The sequence below is a fragment of the Austrofundulus limnaeus genome, unplaced genomic scaffold (assembly GCF_001266775.1).
Source record: "Austrofundulus limnaeus strain Quisiro unplaced genomic scaffold, Austrofundulus_limnaeus-1.0 Scaffold285, whole genome shotgun sequence".
NCBI classification, from domain to species: Eukaryota; Metazoa; Chordata; class Actinopteri; order Cyprinodontiformes; family Rivulidae; genus Austrofundulus; species Austrofundulus limnaeus.
The window spans coordinates 395,801-413,149 of record NW_013952687.1 but is presented as its reverse complement, the minus strand read 5'-3'; the positions used below and the strand labels follow the sequence as shown (position 1 = coordinate 413,149).

Sequence of the window (17,349 nt, the reverse complement as noted above, 5' to 3'; positions counted from 1 at the left end):
TATATATCCATATCCTTATGTCTCGATTTTTTGAAGGGGCAAATATAAGAATTTTCTTCTTTTTCTGCCGCCATTCATTTTATTTTATTTTGTATTGTTTTGTTGTGTGTGAAATGTTTTGTTTGTTTTTAATGAAATTAATAAAAATTTGAATTTGAAAGAAAAAAAATTATGCAATGCTGCCTGACTGACTAATAAGAAGAAATATTGATTTGCTCAGATGGTGGTCATATTTAGGATGATTTGGACTGAACCAACCCAAAGATGATGGAGAGCAGGTGAGCATTCAGAGATTTTTTTAACTGGGTGGCTGAGGAGCAGTGGTAGGGAAGCTGACTTAGAACCAGAGTCACAGGTTTGATTACCCAACGTCCTCACATGTCTAGATGTCTTAGAGCAAAACACACATTCCCTAGCTGCTCCCCAGGCACATAGCTGCTCCACTTGAGCTTATCTCGTGTTTTGAGTAAATACAGAACACAAACGTCATCATTGTATGGGAAAAATATACATATTACAGTTTTACAAAAAAGCTTAAATGAGTCAGAAACACTAACTTTTTTCCTTAAATAAGAGACTGCAGGAGCAAAACTATAACTTTGATATTTTGACAGCTTTAGGTATGAGGATGATGTTGCTCCACTTGAACCACTGATCACGCTCCTTAGCAGTTTTTTTCCATTTATGAATTTCTGAAAACAACAAAAGATTTTCACAGCAAAAGTTGATACGTAACTAAAAACATGATGCACTTACACATCCAGAGGTAGTACATCATTTTGCAGACCCTCCTGTACTGTTCGGGGATTTCCTCTGAGAAGTCCTGATAAAAACACGGTTTGATGGGGAAGAACTTAGGAAGTGGTGGCCAGTTGTTCTCTTTTTCTGTCGAAACAAGAGGCAACATAAAATCCACTTAGACCAGCTCTCTAAAACATCTTCAACATTCAGTTTCACACTCAGAAGGAAAGTAGTGGTAAACAACAGGAAATACAGTCGTGGGGAGGCTGATGCATGAGTCTACATATTTATCCAGAGTAAAGATCTTCAGTTTCATAATGCATCATCGATAAAATAAAATGCACACACAGCAGAAAGTCTTCCTGTCTCTGTAATCTGTGCTGCTTGTGGTGCTGCTGCAGAGAGAAGCGGGGGGAAGGGAGAGGTATCTTTAATGACCTGTTGGGGCTCTGCTCTGGAGCTCCCGCTCCCTGCGGTCCAGTTCAGCAGCTTTTCTCTCCAAATCTTCCTGCTGTTTCAGCAGGGTGGCTTGAGCTGCGGCAGCAGACGCCTTAGCGGGCAGAAAAAAAGAAAATCAAGTCAAAAAACACTCGAACGAGCAAACACTTTAGATCGGCTGGAAGTAATCTCTGTGACAATAGTGGCTTTGGAGCATCTGTGTGGAATTTCACAAACAGCTGGTGCAGAAAACAGGCTGCAAGTAGGGCTGAAATGATTCATAGAATAACTCTGCTACAGAAAAACTCAAGGGAAGATACAATGATTTGTTTAAACAATGCAACTAGGCAGTGTATAGTGGTCACATTACATACAATGAATGGACAAGTCTAAAGATTTTTAAGACAATATCAAATAAAGCAACCAGATTGTTTTGATTGTCCAACAATAAATTTCTCCCTATAGGGCAGGGGTCTGCAACCTGCGGCTCTAGGGTCACACGAGGCTCTTTGGGCCCTCTGCAGTGTCTGTTTGAAAATGTAGCCAAACATAAACAGAATTTTTAATTTTTCTGTTTGTTTTTTTATACCACAACTGAAATCAATTTGTATGCAAATATATGCTCAATACTACTAATACAAAAAGTAAAACCTGTCGATTAGCTCATGCTAGCTTGTTGTTTACTTAAATAATCCAACTTATTGCTATGATCTTTCTCTCAAATCCATCAGAATTACCTTTTAAAATTTTTGAAGACTACATAATAATAAGAATTAGAAAATAGTTTAGTTGTACTAGMTTTTATGAAATTCAATATAAACTATATAAAGTTTTTTTTTTGTTTGCATGAAAATAGTCTTTTCATTTGTCCTAATGTGTAAAAATAATAATAAATATTAAAATTCACAGTATATTTTTTAGTTTTGTAACGTCTCCTCCACTGGCCATAAAGGTTCCCGAAAAGGCCTCAAAAAGGCCCACGGACCACCAGTTGATAATCACAGTCGTAGCTTGTTTTGCGGCTCTGGACACATTTTATTTGTGAGCCGAGGAGCAGAAATGGCTCTTTTGATCGTAAAGGTTGCAGACCCCTGTTACAAGGCATCTGCATAATGAGTCAATTAGTTTTGTTACAGAGCATCGAGACCAGAAGTCCTCAGACAGAACTTTGACTCAGAACAAATAATTGAAGACAGCACATACACAAAGTTGATGGAAGAAACAATAATTGAACAGAACTAAAAGTCTTTGTTTACTGCTGTTTTTGACAGAAACCATCACAAACCATCATTCAGCTGTTACAGCAGCTGTACATGACAACACTGTTTTTTTGTTCCTGGCACCAAAGCTTTTTGAATCCAGGCCTCCAGGTAAAGGTTTTTGAAAACACCCTGCAGTTATTCTGCATTTGTGCCAGTAGATGAACAACAGTAACAAAAGGTGGATAGCAGAGTGATGCTCACTCTTCAACATGTAGAAACAAATCAACCTCATCCTCGGTCCAAACTAATGTTTGTGTAATCACTATTTTTGATGCAACCTGTGTTGTGCTTAACACTAACATGTCTGTGTGCATGTGTTGAAAGACAAGAATCACAGCATCAGCTAGTGGCCTGGCATGGAAACTACAGCAGACTCAACAAACAGCATCACTGTCTAAATGTGTAAAAGGTGCAATATGAACTTAAGAATAATGCTAATGTTTATAGATGTTGTTGTAAACCCTGTCACACTATAACCTTTTAAACAATTTCTGGTGACATACAGAAACTACGGTAAACATGCTGGTGTAAGTCGCATACATTAGCTGTCAGTGTTGAATATGTTACAAACACACTGTAACATAATGGTGTAAGTTGTCGTGGGCCAATGCCAGCCAATAATTTAGCACAAAAAATGATCAGTGTATAAGTTAAGCATACGTTACAAGTATGCAACAAGTAAGTAACGCAAAGGTTCACACATTACATTTAAGTTACTCATAAGTTGGGATACAACAGAAACCAACTGGGGAAGTAGTGAAGTGTACACATAACTTTTTTCTAACATATCAACTTATATCAGACATTTATACATCATATAAAGTCTACTATACATAAATTTCAGATGTCACCATAAGTTGTTTTTTTTACAGTGTTAAGTGTAAACATCACCAGGCTTAAAATACAAAGTTATCATGCGAGTCAGGCTAATAAAGAGCCTAACAACCTTCAGGAGGAAGGGGAGTGAGAATCATCTGCATGTGAATTTAGCTGCATGAAGCAGCATCACACGCAGTTTAAACCGTGGAACTTCACACTCTCCATATGGGAACACATACAGAATAGAAGTTCAGTTGTTTTGCTTTTTAACTTTATCCAGGATTACTGTGACTCTACACCATATATATTTAAGATTTAACAGAGAAAATCTGGACATTTAAGACATTTTAAAATGCCTAGAATTAAGAATTAGAAGTCACTGCATGATTTTGAAGGCCCTGTTGACACGCCCTGAGGGAAACTGAATATCCTGCAGACACAATGAGGGGTTTTTTACAATGAGACTAAAACTCTGATGCAGCTTCCTGAGTCACCCTGCACAAAACTGGAGTAAAGAGTTAGAAAAATGTCAGATTTGGAGCTGTATCATGGATCAGTCCTGTGGCTGTGTATTTACAACTTTATGCACAAATTTAAAAGGTTTGTCAGACAATAACCAATTACGAGAGGAATCATGAGCTGTTGGGCTTGTAGCATAAAGAACTTAATTTCTCTGCGCTGAGGAGGAATTCTCCTGCCTTTCCTTTCTAAATGATTAGGTGTTAACGAAATGTTTCTGGGAGAAAAAGAGTTTTGACTGTCCGAGGTTACTGTGCTGCACTGTGTTTCAGGTAATTCTGTATTCACCCCAAACAAAGATATGAAAGACGACTCTTAGCATCAAAGACAAAGAAAAACAAAGTTCTGTAGGCTTCCTAATAACTTAAATTTTAACTGAGCTGATCTTTTGCAGTGCACTAGTATGTGCATGAGCTTACAAATAACTTTAAAGGTGTGGAGGGGTGGAAAAACTATGATTTTTGGCAAAAACCTGACACCAGCGTTCACTCCTCCCTACACCAAGCAGTAGAAAAGAGGGAGCCCTGAAGAAAATAAACAGGCAGGCAAATTAAAATGATCAGCCTCATTTACATTTACTGGGCCATTAACTGATTTATTGCTTATCGCGACAGCCCTAGACTACATGTCCATCAAACCACCTCAGGAAACACAAACTATCTGAAGATAAAATATGATCTTAGATAAAATATCAAAACCCAGGTTTTGATATGAAGGGATGAACTTTACATGACCTCATGCTCACGTTTTAGTCACCAGCTGCTCTCGTAGTTCAGTTCATTGTCTTCTGTGTTTATGTCTCTCTAAAAAATTTTTAAAAAGCTGCACCACCTGCGTGCTACAATTACTTGGTGGCATTCAAATAAAGATAACACATCAACAGGAACACAATGGGAGGAAGTCCAGCAGCAGAGAACCCTGCTGTTTTGTTTGCTTTGCGGCAGGTTGGTGGTGAGATTAGCGGCGACGGCGTGTTTTCACCTGCGGACTGGGCTCCGTCGAAGGCTGCAGCACAGCGGGCTGGTAAGGAGTGGTGGTGGCAGGCGTGGTGTGAGTGGCTAATCCCTCCTGATGAACAGTAAAAAACAAACAAAAATAACATCAATTACGATAAGACAAAAATTATAAGGAGATTAAACGATGATAAAACTAAATTAATACGGAAATATTAAGAGTTAATAGGTGATGTATAATACAGAGGATGAGAAAAACAACCACAAAATAGGTAAAGTACATTAAGAAAATAGAATGAAAAAAAAATCCCAATAAAAATTGACAACTTAGAAACTAAACGCTTTAAAAAATCTGAAAATTAAAGCTAAAACAATAGCTATGATCATACTGCAGGTCAATTTCGATTTTTCACACATATGGGATTATTTCTGTGTGGTGCTCCACATTACATTTCAAACAAGACCTCCGTCAGAGAAAGACTCCAGTGTGAACTCTCTATCACACTGAAGCAACCCGCATGCATGTAAACATGGATGCTACATGTTAGCATGTGTGGATCGATTCTACAGTTGTTGCACAATCTGAGCTGATTAAATAATTATTAGACAAGCTTGTTTCATCCAGCATTTACATCTGAACCTGCCTCTGCTCGATGTTGGTATCAATATTCCAAATATTTTAATTCAACTACTTACCCTTACCTCACTAATATAAAGGTGGAATGAAATGCGACCCGACTGTTCAGACTGAGGTCGCTTTGAAAAACATCAGACATGTGTCCAATTTAGCACCACACATTGAAAAGACCTGGGTCAGACTGTAAAAGGATTTGTCACATTCAGATTATCAGGAAAACCTCTGGGTAAAAATACAATCATTTTAAAGCAACACTACAATAGTTAACTTCCTATCTGGCAACCCTGATATGGAAACTACAGCAGATTCAACGAGCACAGTAATGTAAACTGGGATTTTTTTATTTTTATTAGCCAACATAGAAAAAACACCAATGATTTTAGAGATTATTCTCATGTCAAAAGCGCCTAAATATATAATAAAGGCAACATAATACTAATGATTGTATTTGCCTTATTTATCTTTAAAGGAAAGCTGTTGGAACATCTCACTTCTGATAAAGAAAAGTTAACATCAGGTCATAAACATTACTGTGGAAATTAATCCAGAGCTATAAAATTAAAAGATGAGGGAGGCAACACTTCCATGTTCTCTGAACCTGTGTTTTTGAGATTTTAAATCAATTATTAATCATAGTGTTTGGCTGTATTAATTGGCGACGGTTTTGGAAAATGAAATAAATTTAAAGTCTGAAAATCAAGCAGATGAATAAGAAAAAGCAGACAGGAGTTTGAGAGGTCTTACATTGGACCGGGGAAACGGGTTGTACTGTTCAACAGGCTCTATGTTGGAGGTGGTCACCTGTGTGACAGAAGGATCCTGGAAAAACAACAAGACGTGGTTTTCATCATCAACATTTACAGAAACAAACATGTACTTTGGCTCACTCAGATAAAATCACTGAAAGAGGACCTGATTTTACAGCCTGTTAGTCACCTGTGACTTTCTTTAATCATCTCTGAAGGAAAACCATGCAGAAATATTTACAGCTGTGTAGCTTGTCTTAAACTCTGTGAGATAATTCTTGCATGTAAAAGATAAAAAATTTTCCCAGACCATCTGATCCCAATCTCTGACAAAATCATGAAATAACCCACAGAAACATGCTGCCGCTGTTGCATCAACAACTTCTAAAGGTCAAGATGAATCATTAGCTTGGTCGGCAGACGTTAATGATTAAATGGCTTTAGTGGTTTTTGTTTGATCAAGAACCTCTCAAGTAGTTTCTCTGTTTGCTAAAAGTCTCATAAGATTTTAAGAACTTCAGACACTTTTCAAAACGTTGGACAGAATCAAAGCTTTTCTCTCACATATTCAGAATCAGATTCTTGGAAGAAGTTCCTCAGGCTGAGCTGAAAGTGATACGTTTATCGGCTGCTATCTGTTCTTAAAAATAACCATAAATCTATGTAAACAATGTGAAATTTATACATATACATAACAGTTTTTAAAAATGACATTTATATAAAGACTGCGAAGAAATTTGAGACTGGAGTTGTTTTAAAGAGCCATCTGCAACAGGTTAGATGTTAACTGTTAATAACCTTTCTACAGATGTGAATTATCCTTTTACTGTAACACATTTCTTTTTACGGGTGTGCTGAGTCACATTTCAGTATGAAACGTGTCAATGATGTGACACAGTGACTGTTTGTTTGATGGGTGTGAGATCAGCCGATTAAACAACCTCCCAGCAGCTGCAGCGAGGTGTAGATCGCTCCGTTGCCATTTTATATTTTAGTGTTGTCATCCTGAAATAAACGGTAGCATTTAAACTAAAAAACGAAATGTGTGGCTCTTTTCTCCTTTCGTTACAGGTGTCTGTTTACTGTAGCACTAAGGGTCTACACTCTACATAAAAACTTATTTATTTAGCTCTAACTAGAAAAATGACACCTATATTAGTAATTTATCAAAGCAAGTCCCGTTTCCTGGTGCAAGGGATATTTAAGATCTCAAATTTAATTTGCCACATTGTGTTAAAAATCTATACAACCATTATAAGTGGTGTAAAACTGTCCATTTTGTTGCTCTTCTGAGCGTCATGCTGTCTTGTTTTAGTGTATCCTGGTTCAGTCCTTATTTAAAAGAGGATTTATGCTTCCTGTCTTCAGTTTTATTTGTTATTTTCTAAGATGTGTAATAAAATAAATAAGCCCTTTGTTTTTACCTGACAACATTTCACGTGTGCTTTAGAACCAGGTAAGAGCAGATAAAGCATTGACGTCATGTGACCACAGACTGACATACTCACTCTTTACACAATTTAAGGAAGAACTAATTGTGACAATAATTTAAAACATTTTAACTTGTGGACTTGCTTGACTGTTTATAACACAAGGATCATGTTCTAAATGCTAGATACCATCATCATAACATCGTTCTAACTATTAAAACTGCTAATATTTGTATGTATAGAAAACCACAGCCATAACGCTGAGACATTTCTTCATTTTCATTGGTTGAAATGAGTGAATACGTAGGAATTTAAAAAATATATCCCCAAAAAAGGTTACTGAGTCACTGTCAAGTGTAATAATGAATTTAAAAAAATATTATTATTATAATTTATTAGGACTGGCCACCAGGAACAATTTGTTTAAAATGTTTCATTCACTGAGCACAATGATCCTGTTCATTCTTGACTTAATGTTTAAAATAATACTAATAATAATAATAATAATAACAAATGTAATTTGACAAAGATGAAATTATATTTTAATTTTTGGGTCTAAAAATTGGTTATATTTTACAGTAACTCCTATTATTAACTCTGTTCAGTGTTCTGTTTCAAACCAGTCAGTTGTTGCTCATAAACTGCTTCCAGAGTTTCTGAAAGTGATTCTTGTGGCCAAAATGCTGTTTCCTTAACTGGATCTAAGCAACCTTATTGCAGGCCCAGCCAGCAAACTTTATAAGCAAAGTTGGAAATACATGTAAAGAACATAAACACACCTTAATATATCCAAGTTCTCTTAAAAAATAAGACTAATATGACCGGAGCTGATTAAGATACAGAATAAAAAATATGTGACTGATAAAATTTGTCAGTAAAAATAATTGTTTGTATGAATATCAACATTTTTGTGAATATTTTATACAAAATTAGGTCTTTTTTAGGATGATATCTGAAAGAAATTCATTTCTAAAAAAAAGGTAAAAACATGAATCACACAGTCCTTTTGCACATGTGCCAACAAAAAGGTCAGAGGTCACCTGGAAACAAGTTCACCTCAGCTGCTATTAAGAAGAAAATGCAAAAAAGAAAAGAAAAAAGCAGAAACTGTTGGTGCTCTTATATTTACCTTCATTCCAATTTTTTACCACAACAGGAAGGAAGCAAAGATTTTCAAGAGTCATTGAAGAACAACTACAGGTGGTTAGTACCAGTTCTTATAATAAGTGGATGATGATGATGATGATGATGATGATGATGATGATGATGATGATGATGATGATGACTTTGTAGCTGTTGACCTAAAATATTTCCTGAGATGTTCCTTGAACTAAGCAAATTTATTTGTTTATTTGTAAATTTTTGGTGTCTCAGAATCAATATATTAACAATGAGGACCCTTGACCAGAGGTCCCTTTAAGTTAGAGCAAAGATGTGCAGCCATGTTTGTTGATATTTTTTGAATTGCTTCAGCACGTTACAGATTTACTGTCCACAATTGTGTCGTACACGCAAATGTAAACCACTAATTATTTACTGCTTTTCTCAAAACATCATCTTCAAAGAAAGGACTGCTCAATTTAAGTATAAATATTCACTGAGAGATTTAAAGATAACTCAATTTAAAAATGTCAATAAGTCAGTTTTAAAGAAATTGAATAAAAAGTCACTTATAAATGACACATTTATGCAGCTGATTTATCCGTTCACTTTAAAGCAAAACATCACTTTTATCTCAGAACAACACGTAGGTTACATCCTGTTAGTGTGAAACCTCTTAATGGTCTAACATGGGTGCCAATATAGGGTATAAATAATCCCAAACAAATGAATAAACACAGGCAGACATTAATATGAATTATTCTTAAGATGAAGGGTAACTGCGGCATTGATTTCTAAGGGTTTTATCACATTCTCCGTTGGCTACAGTTTAACTTCCTGAAACTTTACTCTAGACGTAAACCGCCTTCTCTGCCAACAACCACCGCTGATTGGCTAAACAGCTGTCAATCACTCTGTTCTGGCAAATGGCTTTGCAGCAGCAGTTAACAAGTCCCACCTCGCCACCCACCCAACAAGTTTCCTGGCTTGGGCCCCGTTTAACGAATCAACTCCCGCAGTTCTCGCCACATACTGAAAAGGAAAAAAAAAAAAAACTTAACCCGCATACTTACGTTAAAGGGATTAGGATCTGCGAACGGGTTGTTGTCAAAATCCGACATTTTGAAAAGAGAGCGAGGCGTTTTATGTCCTCAGAAAAGTGGAGTCAAAAACAAACTCCGTGTCGCTTCAGCAGCCTCTCCTGTCCACTTCCGCGAGTAAATCAGACAGCGCATGCGCGGTAAACTAGGCGGCTAATAACGGGTGCGTCATTTGCCACATTGAATAGAAGCGTGTCTTTTTTTTTCTTCACTAAACTGACATGCACCTTATAAATAATGAAAATACACTGCACAAAAACGAATACAACTCTTTATTTATCCTACAACCAACGTTTTATCTGTATTGATTTTAAACCTGACTTCTGTTTGTTGTGAAAACACCACTAAATGATGTAATTTACATGCATAATGGTTGTGGTTTATTGATGCAATTTACTTCAACTTTGTCTTTTCTTCTTAGCTACGTATTGACAAAAATAAAGTAATCTGGTATGGAGGACGGAACCTATCATAATGGGAAATAAATGTAGAAACATATAAATGGCTTGAAAAAGTAAATACATGACTAAATAAAATAATAATGTGGCAAATTTAGCAACCAAACAATAAAAATATACCATTTTTACCAATTTATTTGATTAAAAAGTACTACTTTAATTAATATTTATCATTTTTAACAGTATTAATGTAACATTATCACAACTATTACACTTTTTAATCAAATAAATTGGTAAAAAATAGTATATTTTTTATTGTTTGGTTGCTAAATTTGCCACATTATTATTTTATTTAGCCATTTATTTACTTTTTCAAGCCATTTATATATTTCTACATTTATTTCCCATTATGATAGGTTCTGTCCTCCATAGTCTCAGACCCCCGTCGTGCAGATATTGAGATTTATATTTGGTCAAAGTAAAGCCAGTGTGTGCAGAAAGTGGTCAAACCATTCACTTTACCCTAAAGCAAAATGCAAACAGTCAAAATGAGTGTCAGGTCACAGCTTAAAAATGCTTTTTCAAAGAAATATCTCAAGAAAATTTTAACTTTTGAACAACTTTGATTTGCAGCACCCCTCCGTTTGAGGGGATAAATGTACCCAAAAAATGCCACCTGATTCCCTCATAAAAGTCAACTTTTTTTTATCTACAGTCCATTTTCCTTCCTGTGTGGACTGCAGCCTTTTAACCCACAAATTATCATGATGAGAAGAGTTTTTTTATTTTCAAGAAGTGACTTCTTCAGTGTGTATTTGTTAAATTTTACTCATCTTTGTGCATTTGTTTAAAACATGTTTGGCCCTCTCCAGGTCAGGTGAGTCAGCTGCATCATCATCATCATCATCATCATCATCATCATGTGCCTCTCAGCATGTAGGCGTGTCTGATGATTTCCTGCAGGTCTGCTGTCATTCCTCATGATGACGTGTTACTGATAGTGTTGCAGTCTGTACTGAGTTTCAGTTTAACCTGTTTGACAATCTCATATTAGATTCTTGATTGTTAAATACATAGATCAGAACATTCCAGAAATTACATATGAGCAGTTGTCTCGGGATAAATATGTCACCAAATAAACTCTTGGTAGAAATTTGCATCGTAAACAGGGTGAAACTATTCCCAAAAATGGGCATTGAAAATGTTGAAAGAGGTATCAAAATTGAGTCATAAAATGTGGTAAACACCTCGTGCTGCTTCAAAACTGACCTTTACTTACTGGGAAATATTGCTATGAATTATTAATGAATCCAAATATCTATCCATCTATCTATTTATCTGTCTAGATATAGATGTTATTTTTTACAGATCTTTTTTATTATTATTTTAGGATGACTTTTATGTGCTCAGTGTTAACCCAGGCCTGTGACTAAAATCTGTTTAAAAAGGTGATATATTTTCTCTGCACTTGGTGCAGCAAATGTTTATCCTTTTAAATCTTGAAATGCAAAATGCTGAAACTATGGAATAATAAATAATAATAATGTAACCAAGGGTATTAGAGAACGTGGTCATTTAGAAATAATAATAATGGCATGCAGCGTGTTCGGCCTCTCTTTACACAAAATTTCTGGTACATTTCAAAATAAGAGCATCAACATAAACATCTTACAATGGGCGGGGCTTAGAGTCAGTCAACGTTCGTTGTGTTTCTTTGATGATGACCTCAGTTCCAAAGACGTGTTTGATACTTCTGTTCTGTTCAGAATCACTTTGTTCCAGAGTTTTGCTACAAGTACACCGCTAAACATACAGCGTGTAAAATAAGTATTGAACACGTCAATATTTTTCTCAGTAAAAATATTACTAGAGGTGCTAATGACATGAAATTTTCACCAGATGTCAGTAACAACCCAAGTGATCCATACATACAAAGAAATCAAACCATAAATGTCCAGAAATGAAGTTATTTGTAATAATGTGGAATGGCACAGGGAAAAAGTATTGAACACATAAAGAAAGGGAGGTGTAAAAAGGCATGGAAAGACAAGACACCAGCTGAACTCTCTCAGTAATTAGAAAGCAAGCCTGCCCCTTGTCAGTGCAAGTTAATATCAGCTGGTTCAGACCCAAATGATGGCCAGGTATCACACAAGAACCATCTGATGATGGGTAAAAGTAAAGAGCTCTCTCAAGACCTTCACAACCTTATTGTTGCAAAGCATAATGATGGCATCGGTTACAGAAGAATGTYTAAACTTCTGAAGGTTCCAGTGAGCACTGTTGGGGCCATAATTCAGAAGTGGAAAGAACATTATTTCACCATAAACCGACCACGACCAGGTGCTCCTCGCAAGATTTCTGACAGAGGAGTGAAAAGAATTCATGTCATTAGCACCTCTAGTAATATATTTTCTGAGAAAAATGTTGACGTGTTCAATACTTATTTTACCCGCTGTATCCTCAAGATATCAACTTAGTTTTAACTTTTATTCTTCATAAAACCTTCATAAAAACTCACCATGAATGAAGAAGTGATTTCCCCACTCCTTTCCAGTGAAGTGATCCGAATTAAGGTCTGGCAGGGGCCTAAAACTGTGGTCAGCAATACAACTGGGATCCAGGTTCCCATAAAGACCCAAATCAAATCCTAATGATTATGGAGCATTTCCTATCAGTGGTTACTCCAGAGCTGGACTCATGTGCAGAGAATCTGTCTGCTGTGATCCCTGAAGATGTCCAGCTTAATTTGATGAGGGACTTCACTAAACTGTTTGCCAAGATCACCATGGCAAAACATTACTGTCTGTCTGAGAACGCAATGGATTCTGTTTGCAACAAAATGGCTGAGTGTTTGTCAGATCTGTCTAATCTCAACAGAAATATCCAGAAGGACGCCTTGCATTGTTTCAGAGACTCTGCTGACAGCCGCGTGTCAGAGTCTGGAGAGAAACTAAAGTTTTCAAAGGAACATCAGCGAGTCACTCAGTGCTGGCTCTAGCCAGTTTGGTGCCCTAGGCGAGTTGAAGCGCTCTCCTCTCCTCTTGTTTCGCAGCAGGCGCTTTCACGTCCTCAACGAAGCTGACACCCCCCCCCACCCCCCACGGGGGCGAGTTGTGTGGATTTTTTGCAAAATTTATGGATTTTTGAGGCTTTTATACAGGTAAACATCCAAAGAGGTTGACATGTATGGGACAACAAAATACAGACTGGTTGTTATTGAGTTTGTCAACATGAACCGCTACCTGAGAGGCACTACTAGCCCCTCCCCTGTCAGAGTGTCGGAGCAGGACGAGTCAGTGCAACAACAATCAAGTGAGAGAGAGTGTGGGGGCGATTGCTACATTGGGGGGCATGTTTTATGGGTAGAGTAGTTTATTTTTCCTGTAATAGGCCTGCTTCATTATAGTTTTTTAAGACAAAGCTAAATGAAAGGGGCGTTGAGCAGAGTTACAACCAGGGATTACAAATAATTACTTTTTTTTTCTTCTGCAGTTCGGCGCCCCCTTCAGCAGATGCACTCTAGGCGACCGCCTAGTTTGCCTATGCCAAGAGCCAGCTCTGGAGTCACTGGCATCCAGAAAACTTAAGGTGCCACCAGCGAAGTCTTGAAAATGATGAGAGCCAGCAGAGCAAATCTAAGGTACAATCATTCAATTTTCTTCAGAAGCCCAGAGAAACAGGCAGGATTTGATGGCAGATGTTCTTCCATCTAATCAGCAAGCCATGGGAGAACATTACCCCAAATCAGCCTCTAAGAGGATATTTTCAGTGGAATATATAATTTACCCTGTATCTGACTTACCTAAATTTCAGGATGTTGGGATTAAAAAATCATCACCATCAGTCAGATGAACTGAGACCAGATTGTCAAAGTCTACAGTCACCCAGGGTTTGCTTTGCCTCTTGCAGCCCAAAAGAAGATAACAAAATAAACGCACAGATAGAGAAGGACTTTGATGCCCTTTCAAAGAAATATTCCTTCACTCATGCATTCAATCATTGTCAAAAACTTGCCAAAGATATTTATAAACATTTCTTGAAGTCCCAAGATACAGAAGACGGTTTGAGATTTCTCGCATCTTTTAAAGAAAACCTTATCAACTTGGGACATTTCTGTACAGAAGCAGCTTAAGAGAGCTAGTTAACAAATGTTTTAAAAAGGCATTTGAGCTGGTTTGTGAAGTAACAAAGCTAATCCACTATCAGTCTTTAATGTCAATGAACCAGAAAAATGACAGTAGAAGGAAATAAAAGTCACTCTGAAAAGAAAGAGTCCAACTCCGTTGAGCAGATTTTGGATTTGAAGCAAGAGCCACGTCAAACAGTGCAGAATTTAAAATGGTTGTGAAAACACTGGTAGAAAACCTGGCTCTATGTGTTTTAAAGAAGTCAGTCAGGCAGCTTGTTGACAACAACCCTTACAACATGATTGAAATTACAGAAACTTGTGGCCTGAGGTGAAAGATGTGGGACGTGACAGTCAATAAAAAACTAATCAAAGCCTTCTTCAATCACCTCCATGAGCCATGGAAGTGTGTTCCAAAGGTCGTGATCATTTACGTGGATGTAGAAGTGCCAACAAATGACCAAGTGTTTGTTTCTGAAACAAGACAGAAAAGTCAAAGAAGCAAAAAACATGGACATTTATATCAGCTTTGGGGAGGCTTCAGAGATTTGTTTTATGTTTGGGGTCTCTCTGGAAAGCTGAAACAGCTGCTGAACTAATAGTCTCCATTTATATTTGTGGTTTTGTTTTATCAGAATACCTTTTTTTTTACTTAAGAACATCTCTAATTCCAAAATGTGTGCAGTTTTCGTGGGTTTTTGTGTCTAGGTTTTCGCTGAGTACTTCATTTTTTTCCCCACAGTCAAAAAGAAAAACAATATGTGTGTGTCTGAATGGTTGTACCAAATTCCCTGTATACCCGCACAGAAAAATAATTTTCAGTCTGGTACCATCTTACAATACAAACAAAGCCCTTAGTTCAGCACCAATACATAAAAATACTAAAAATAAAAATATTAATTAAAAAATTTTAAAATCCCTTCTGCAGAATTGCCACTTTAACGTGGTGGAAGGGTTTGAGTGACCTCATGATCTTGGGGCTGTGTTGTCCAGAGGATCATCCTCCGTTGGGTCTCAGTTGGCACACTGGCCTCAGTTGAAGGGTCAGAGTGATTCATAAATCAGGACCAACAAGTGGCCTCGCCCCGTGTGAGCCTCATAACGAGCAAGAGATCTGTGACAGGTGTTCAATAATCTGACACTTGTTTAAAAGTGGAGAACAGACGGGCTGTGAAGAAGTTTTTCTCTACAGAACAACACTCTGATTTACATAAATAAGTTTTAACAATAAATGTCAATTTGCAATGAAATGTACTCATATTTTATACAAGAACATTAAAAGATTTTTATATCCTCTATAACATTGATTATATAAGTTTTTGTCAAAGAATTATTTCTTTCCTGTAAAGTTTTTCTATATGTTGTGATGATTTCAATATGACCACCACTAGATAGCACCATCAGGAAGAGATTGTCTTGCAGTCTCTGATGCAGTTTCAGCACTGCAAAGAATCCTTTAACCTGCATCCAGAACTACATCAAATCCAGTCAATAAAGAAGTGAGAACATTAATACATTCAAATGAAAATGTGAAATATTTGTTACTGTTGGAAAAAATGGGAGAAAAACGTAATTCTTGTCCTTAGTGTTGAACTGACGTGGAACAGAAAAGGTGCAAAGTAAAGTTAAGTAAATCACAGGGAAAGCATTACAACGTATTTTAACCTAAAAATATCTAGAATAGTTTTTAAAAAGACAATTTTTAAATAATTAAAAAAAAATTCAATAAGTTTGTTGCTGTAGAATTTGATTAAATGGTAAGACGGCCTGCCATTCTGGGAGGGTTCAGGGGGCGGAGCCACCAGCAGGCTGACCGTGGTCGTCGCAGTCATGGAGGAAGTAAAAGGTGAGTGAGATTTTCTTATTCAAACCAGCTTCAAATAAACTTTTCCACCGATATACATAATTTATCCTTATTCCGCGTCTGTTTACGTACACTTTGTGAGAATAAATGCTAGTTTCCGTTTTGAAATAATGCAAGTAAAAGCGCGTTTTTAGCGCGCACTCATTTAGCCGGCTTTCTTGTTTGTAGCCTGCTGTCATGGTCAGAGCTACACTGTTAGCGCTTATTTGCAAAATTATAGAAAGATCCACTTAGCTTGTCTTTTTGGCCAAATCTGATACATTTCATTGCATTTTGTCAAAAGCTAAATGTCTCTAATGTGAAATGCTGACACAGTTTCTGTCCGTGAACGCTCCATAATCAGATGGTCGGTGTTCTGCCCAATAATGTATCCTCAGCAGATCAGCTCTCCTGGTTAAATCAACACATTTTTAAATTGGGTTCTCAATGTTGTTTATCATTGTCAGAATACAAAAGGTAATTAAAAACTATAAACTAATTTTAGTTTTTGTAAACTACTATTTAATTCATTCAAGATGTACGTTTTATTTGTTTAATTACTACTTATTAAATTTGACAGTTGTGCTTATTAATCATTGCCTTCTTTTTTATTCATAACAGTACAAGTTTACAAAAATATACAAACTGAAAAAATAGCATCCATTGAGTTGCCCTTTATTAGATTTTTAACTGCAAAATTTCTTTTCCCTGGCAAGTTTGCTACACTATACTAATATTGACCTACTGTTATGAAGACACCAAGAAGTTTTTTTGTATCTCTAAAACAATGCTTCAGTTATATACTTGCTCAATAATATACTGTATGTTTTGTTCTTAGTGTTTCCTCTGACCTGTGCTGTACAAAATTATGCGTGGGGTAAAGTTGGACTGGACAGTGAGGTGGCCAAGCTGGTGCTGGGTGGGGACCCACTCGCAGTGATAGAAGATAATAAACCTTATGCTGAGGTAAGAACCAAATATATGTGTTGTGTTTAATCAGTGTAAGTAAAGGTGACTGGCAAAAAGGAGTGCCTATTATTTTTTTAAAGATCATTTTTAAGAAGCACAGCACCTACTAGCTTTTAGAAATTCTGGGACAGAAACACGTAATTTTTAACTATTTCTTTTGCAGTAGGCCTAATTATACAGTGGTTTGCAAAAGTATTCATACCCCTTGAACTTTTCCATATTTTGTCACATTACAACCACAAACATAAATATATTTCACTGGAA

The 17,349-nt window shown here is 36.6% G+C and overlaps 2 protein-coding genes across 2 annotated transcripts in view; one reads left to right on the top strand and one right to left on the bottom strand.

The window, feature by feature from the left end:
* Nucleotides 1–9,872, bottom strand: part of scamp2 (secretory carrier membrane protein 2) — a 15,588-nt gene extending 5,716 nt beyond the window's left edge. The window contains exons 1-5 of the mRNA XM_014021277.1: nucleotides 9,720–9,872; nucleotides 6,114–6,188; nucleotides 4,761–4,847; nucleotides 1,180–1,291; nucleotides 757–885 (exon numbers count right to left, since the gene is read on the bottom strand). Coding sequence (XP_013876731.1) covers nucleotides 757–885; nucleotides 1,180–1,291; nucleotides 4,761–4,847; nucleotides 6,114–6,188; nucleotides 9,720–9,767 — 451 coding nt within the window. The 5' untranslated portion in view covers nucleotides 9,768–9,872. The remainder of the gene's footprint in view (nucleotides 1–756; nucleotides 886–1,179; nucleotides 1,292–4,760; nucleotides 4,848–6,113; nucleotides 6,189–9,719) is intronic.
* Nucleotides 9,873–16,062: 6,190 nt separating this feature from the next.
* mpi (mannose phosphate isomerase) overlaps nucleotides 16,063–17,349 on the top strand; it is a gene marked incomplete in the record, with an annotated part of 11,995 nt that continues 10,708 nt past the window's right edge. The window contains 2 exon segments of the mRNA XM_014021274.1: nucleotides 16,063–16,119; nucleotides 16,955–17,082. Of these exon segments, the coding sequence (XP_013876728.1) occupies nucleotides 16,104–16,119; nucleotides 16,955–17,082 (144 nt within the window).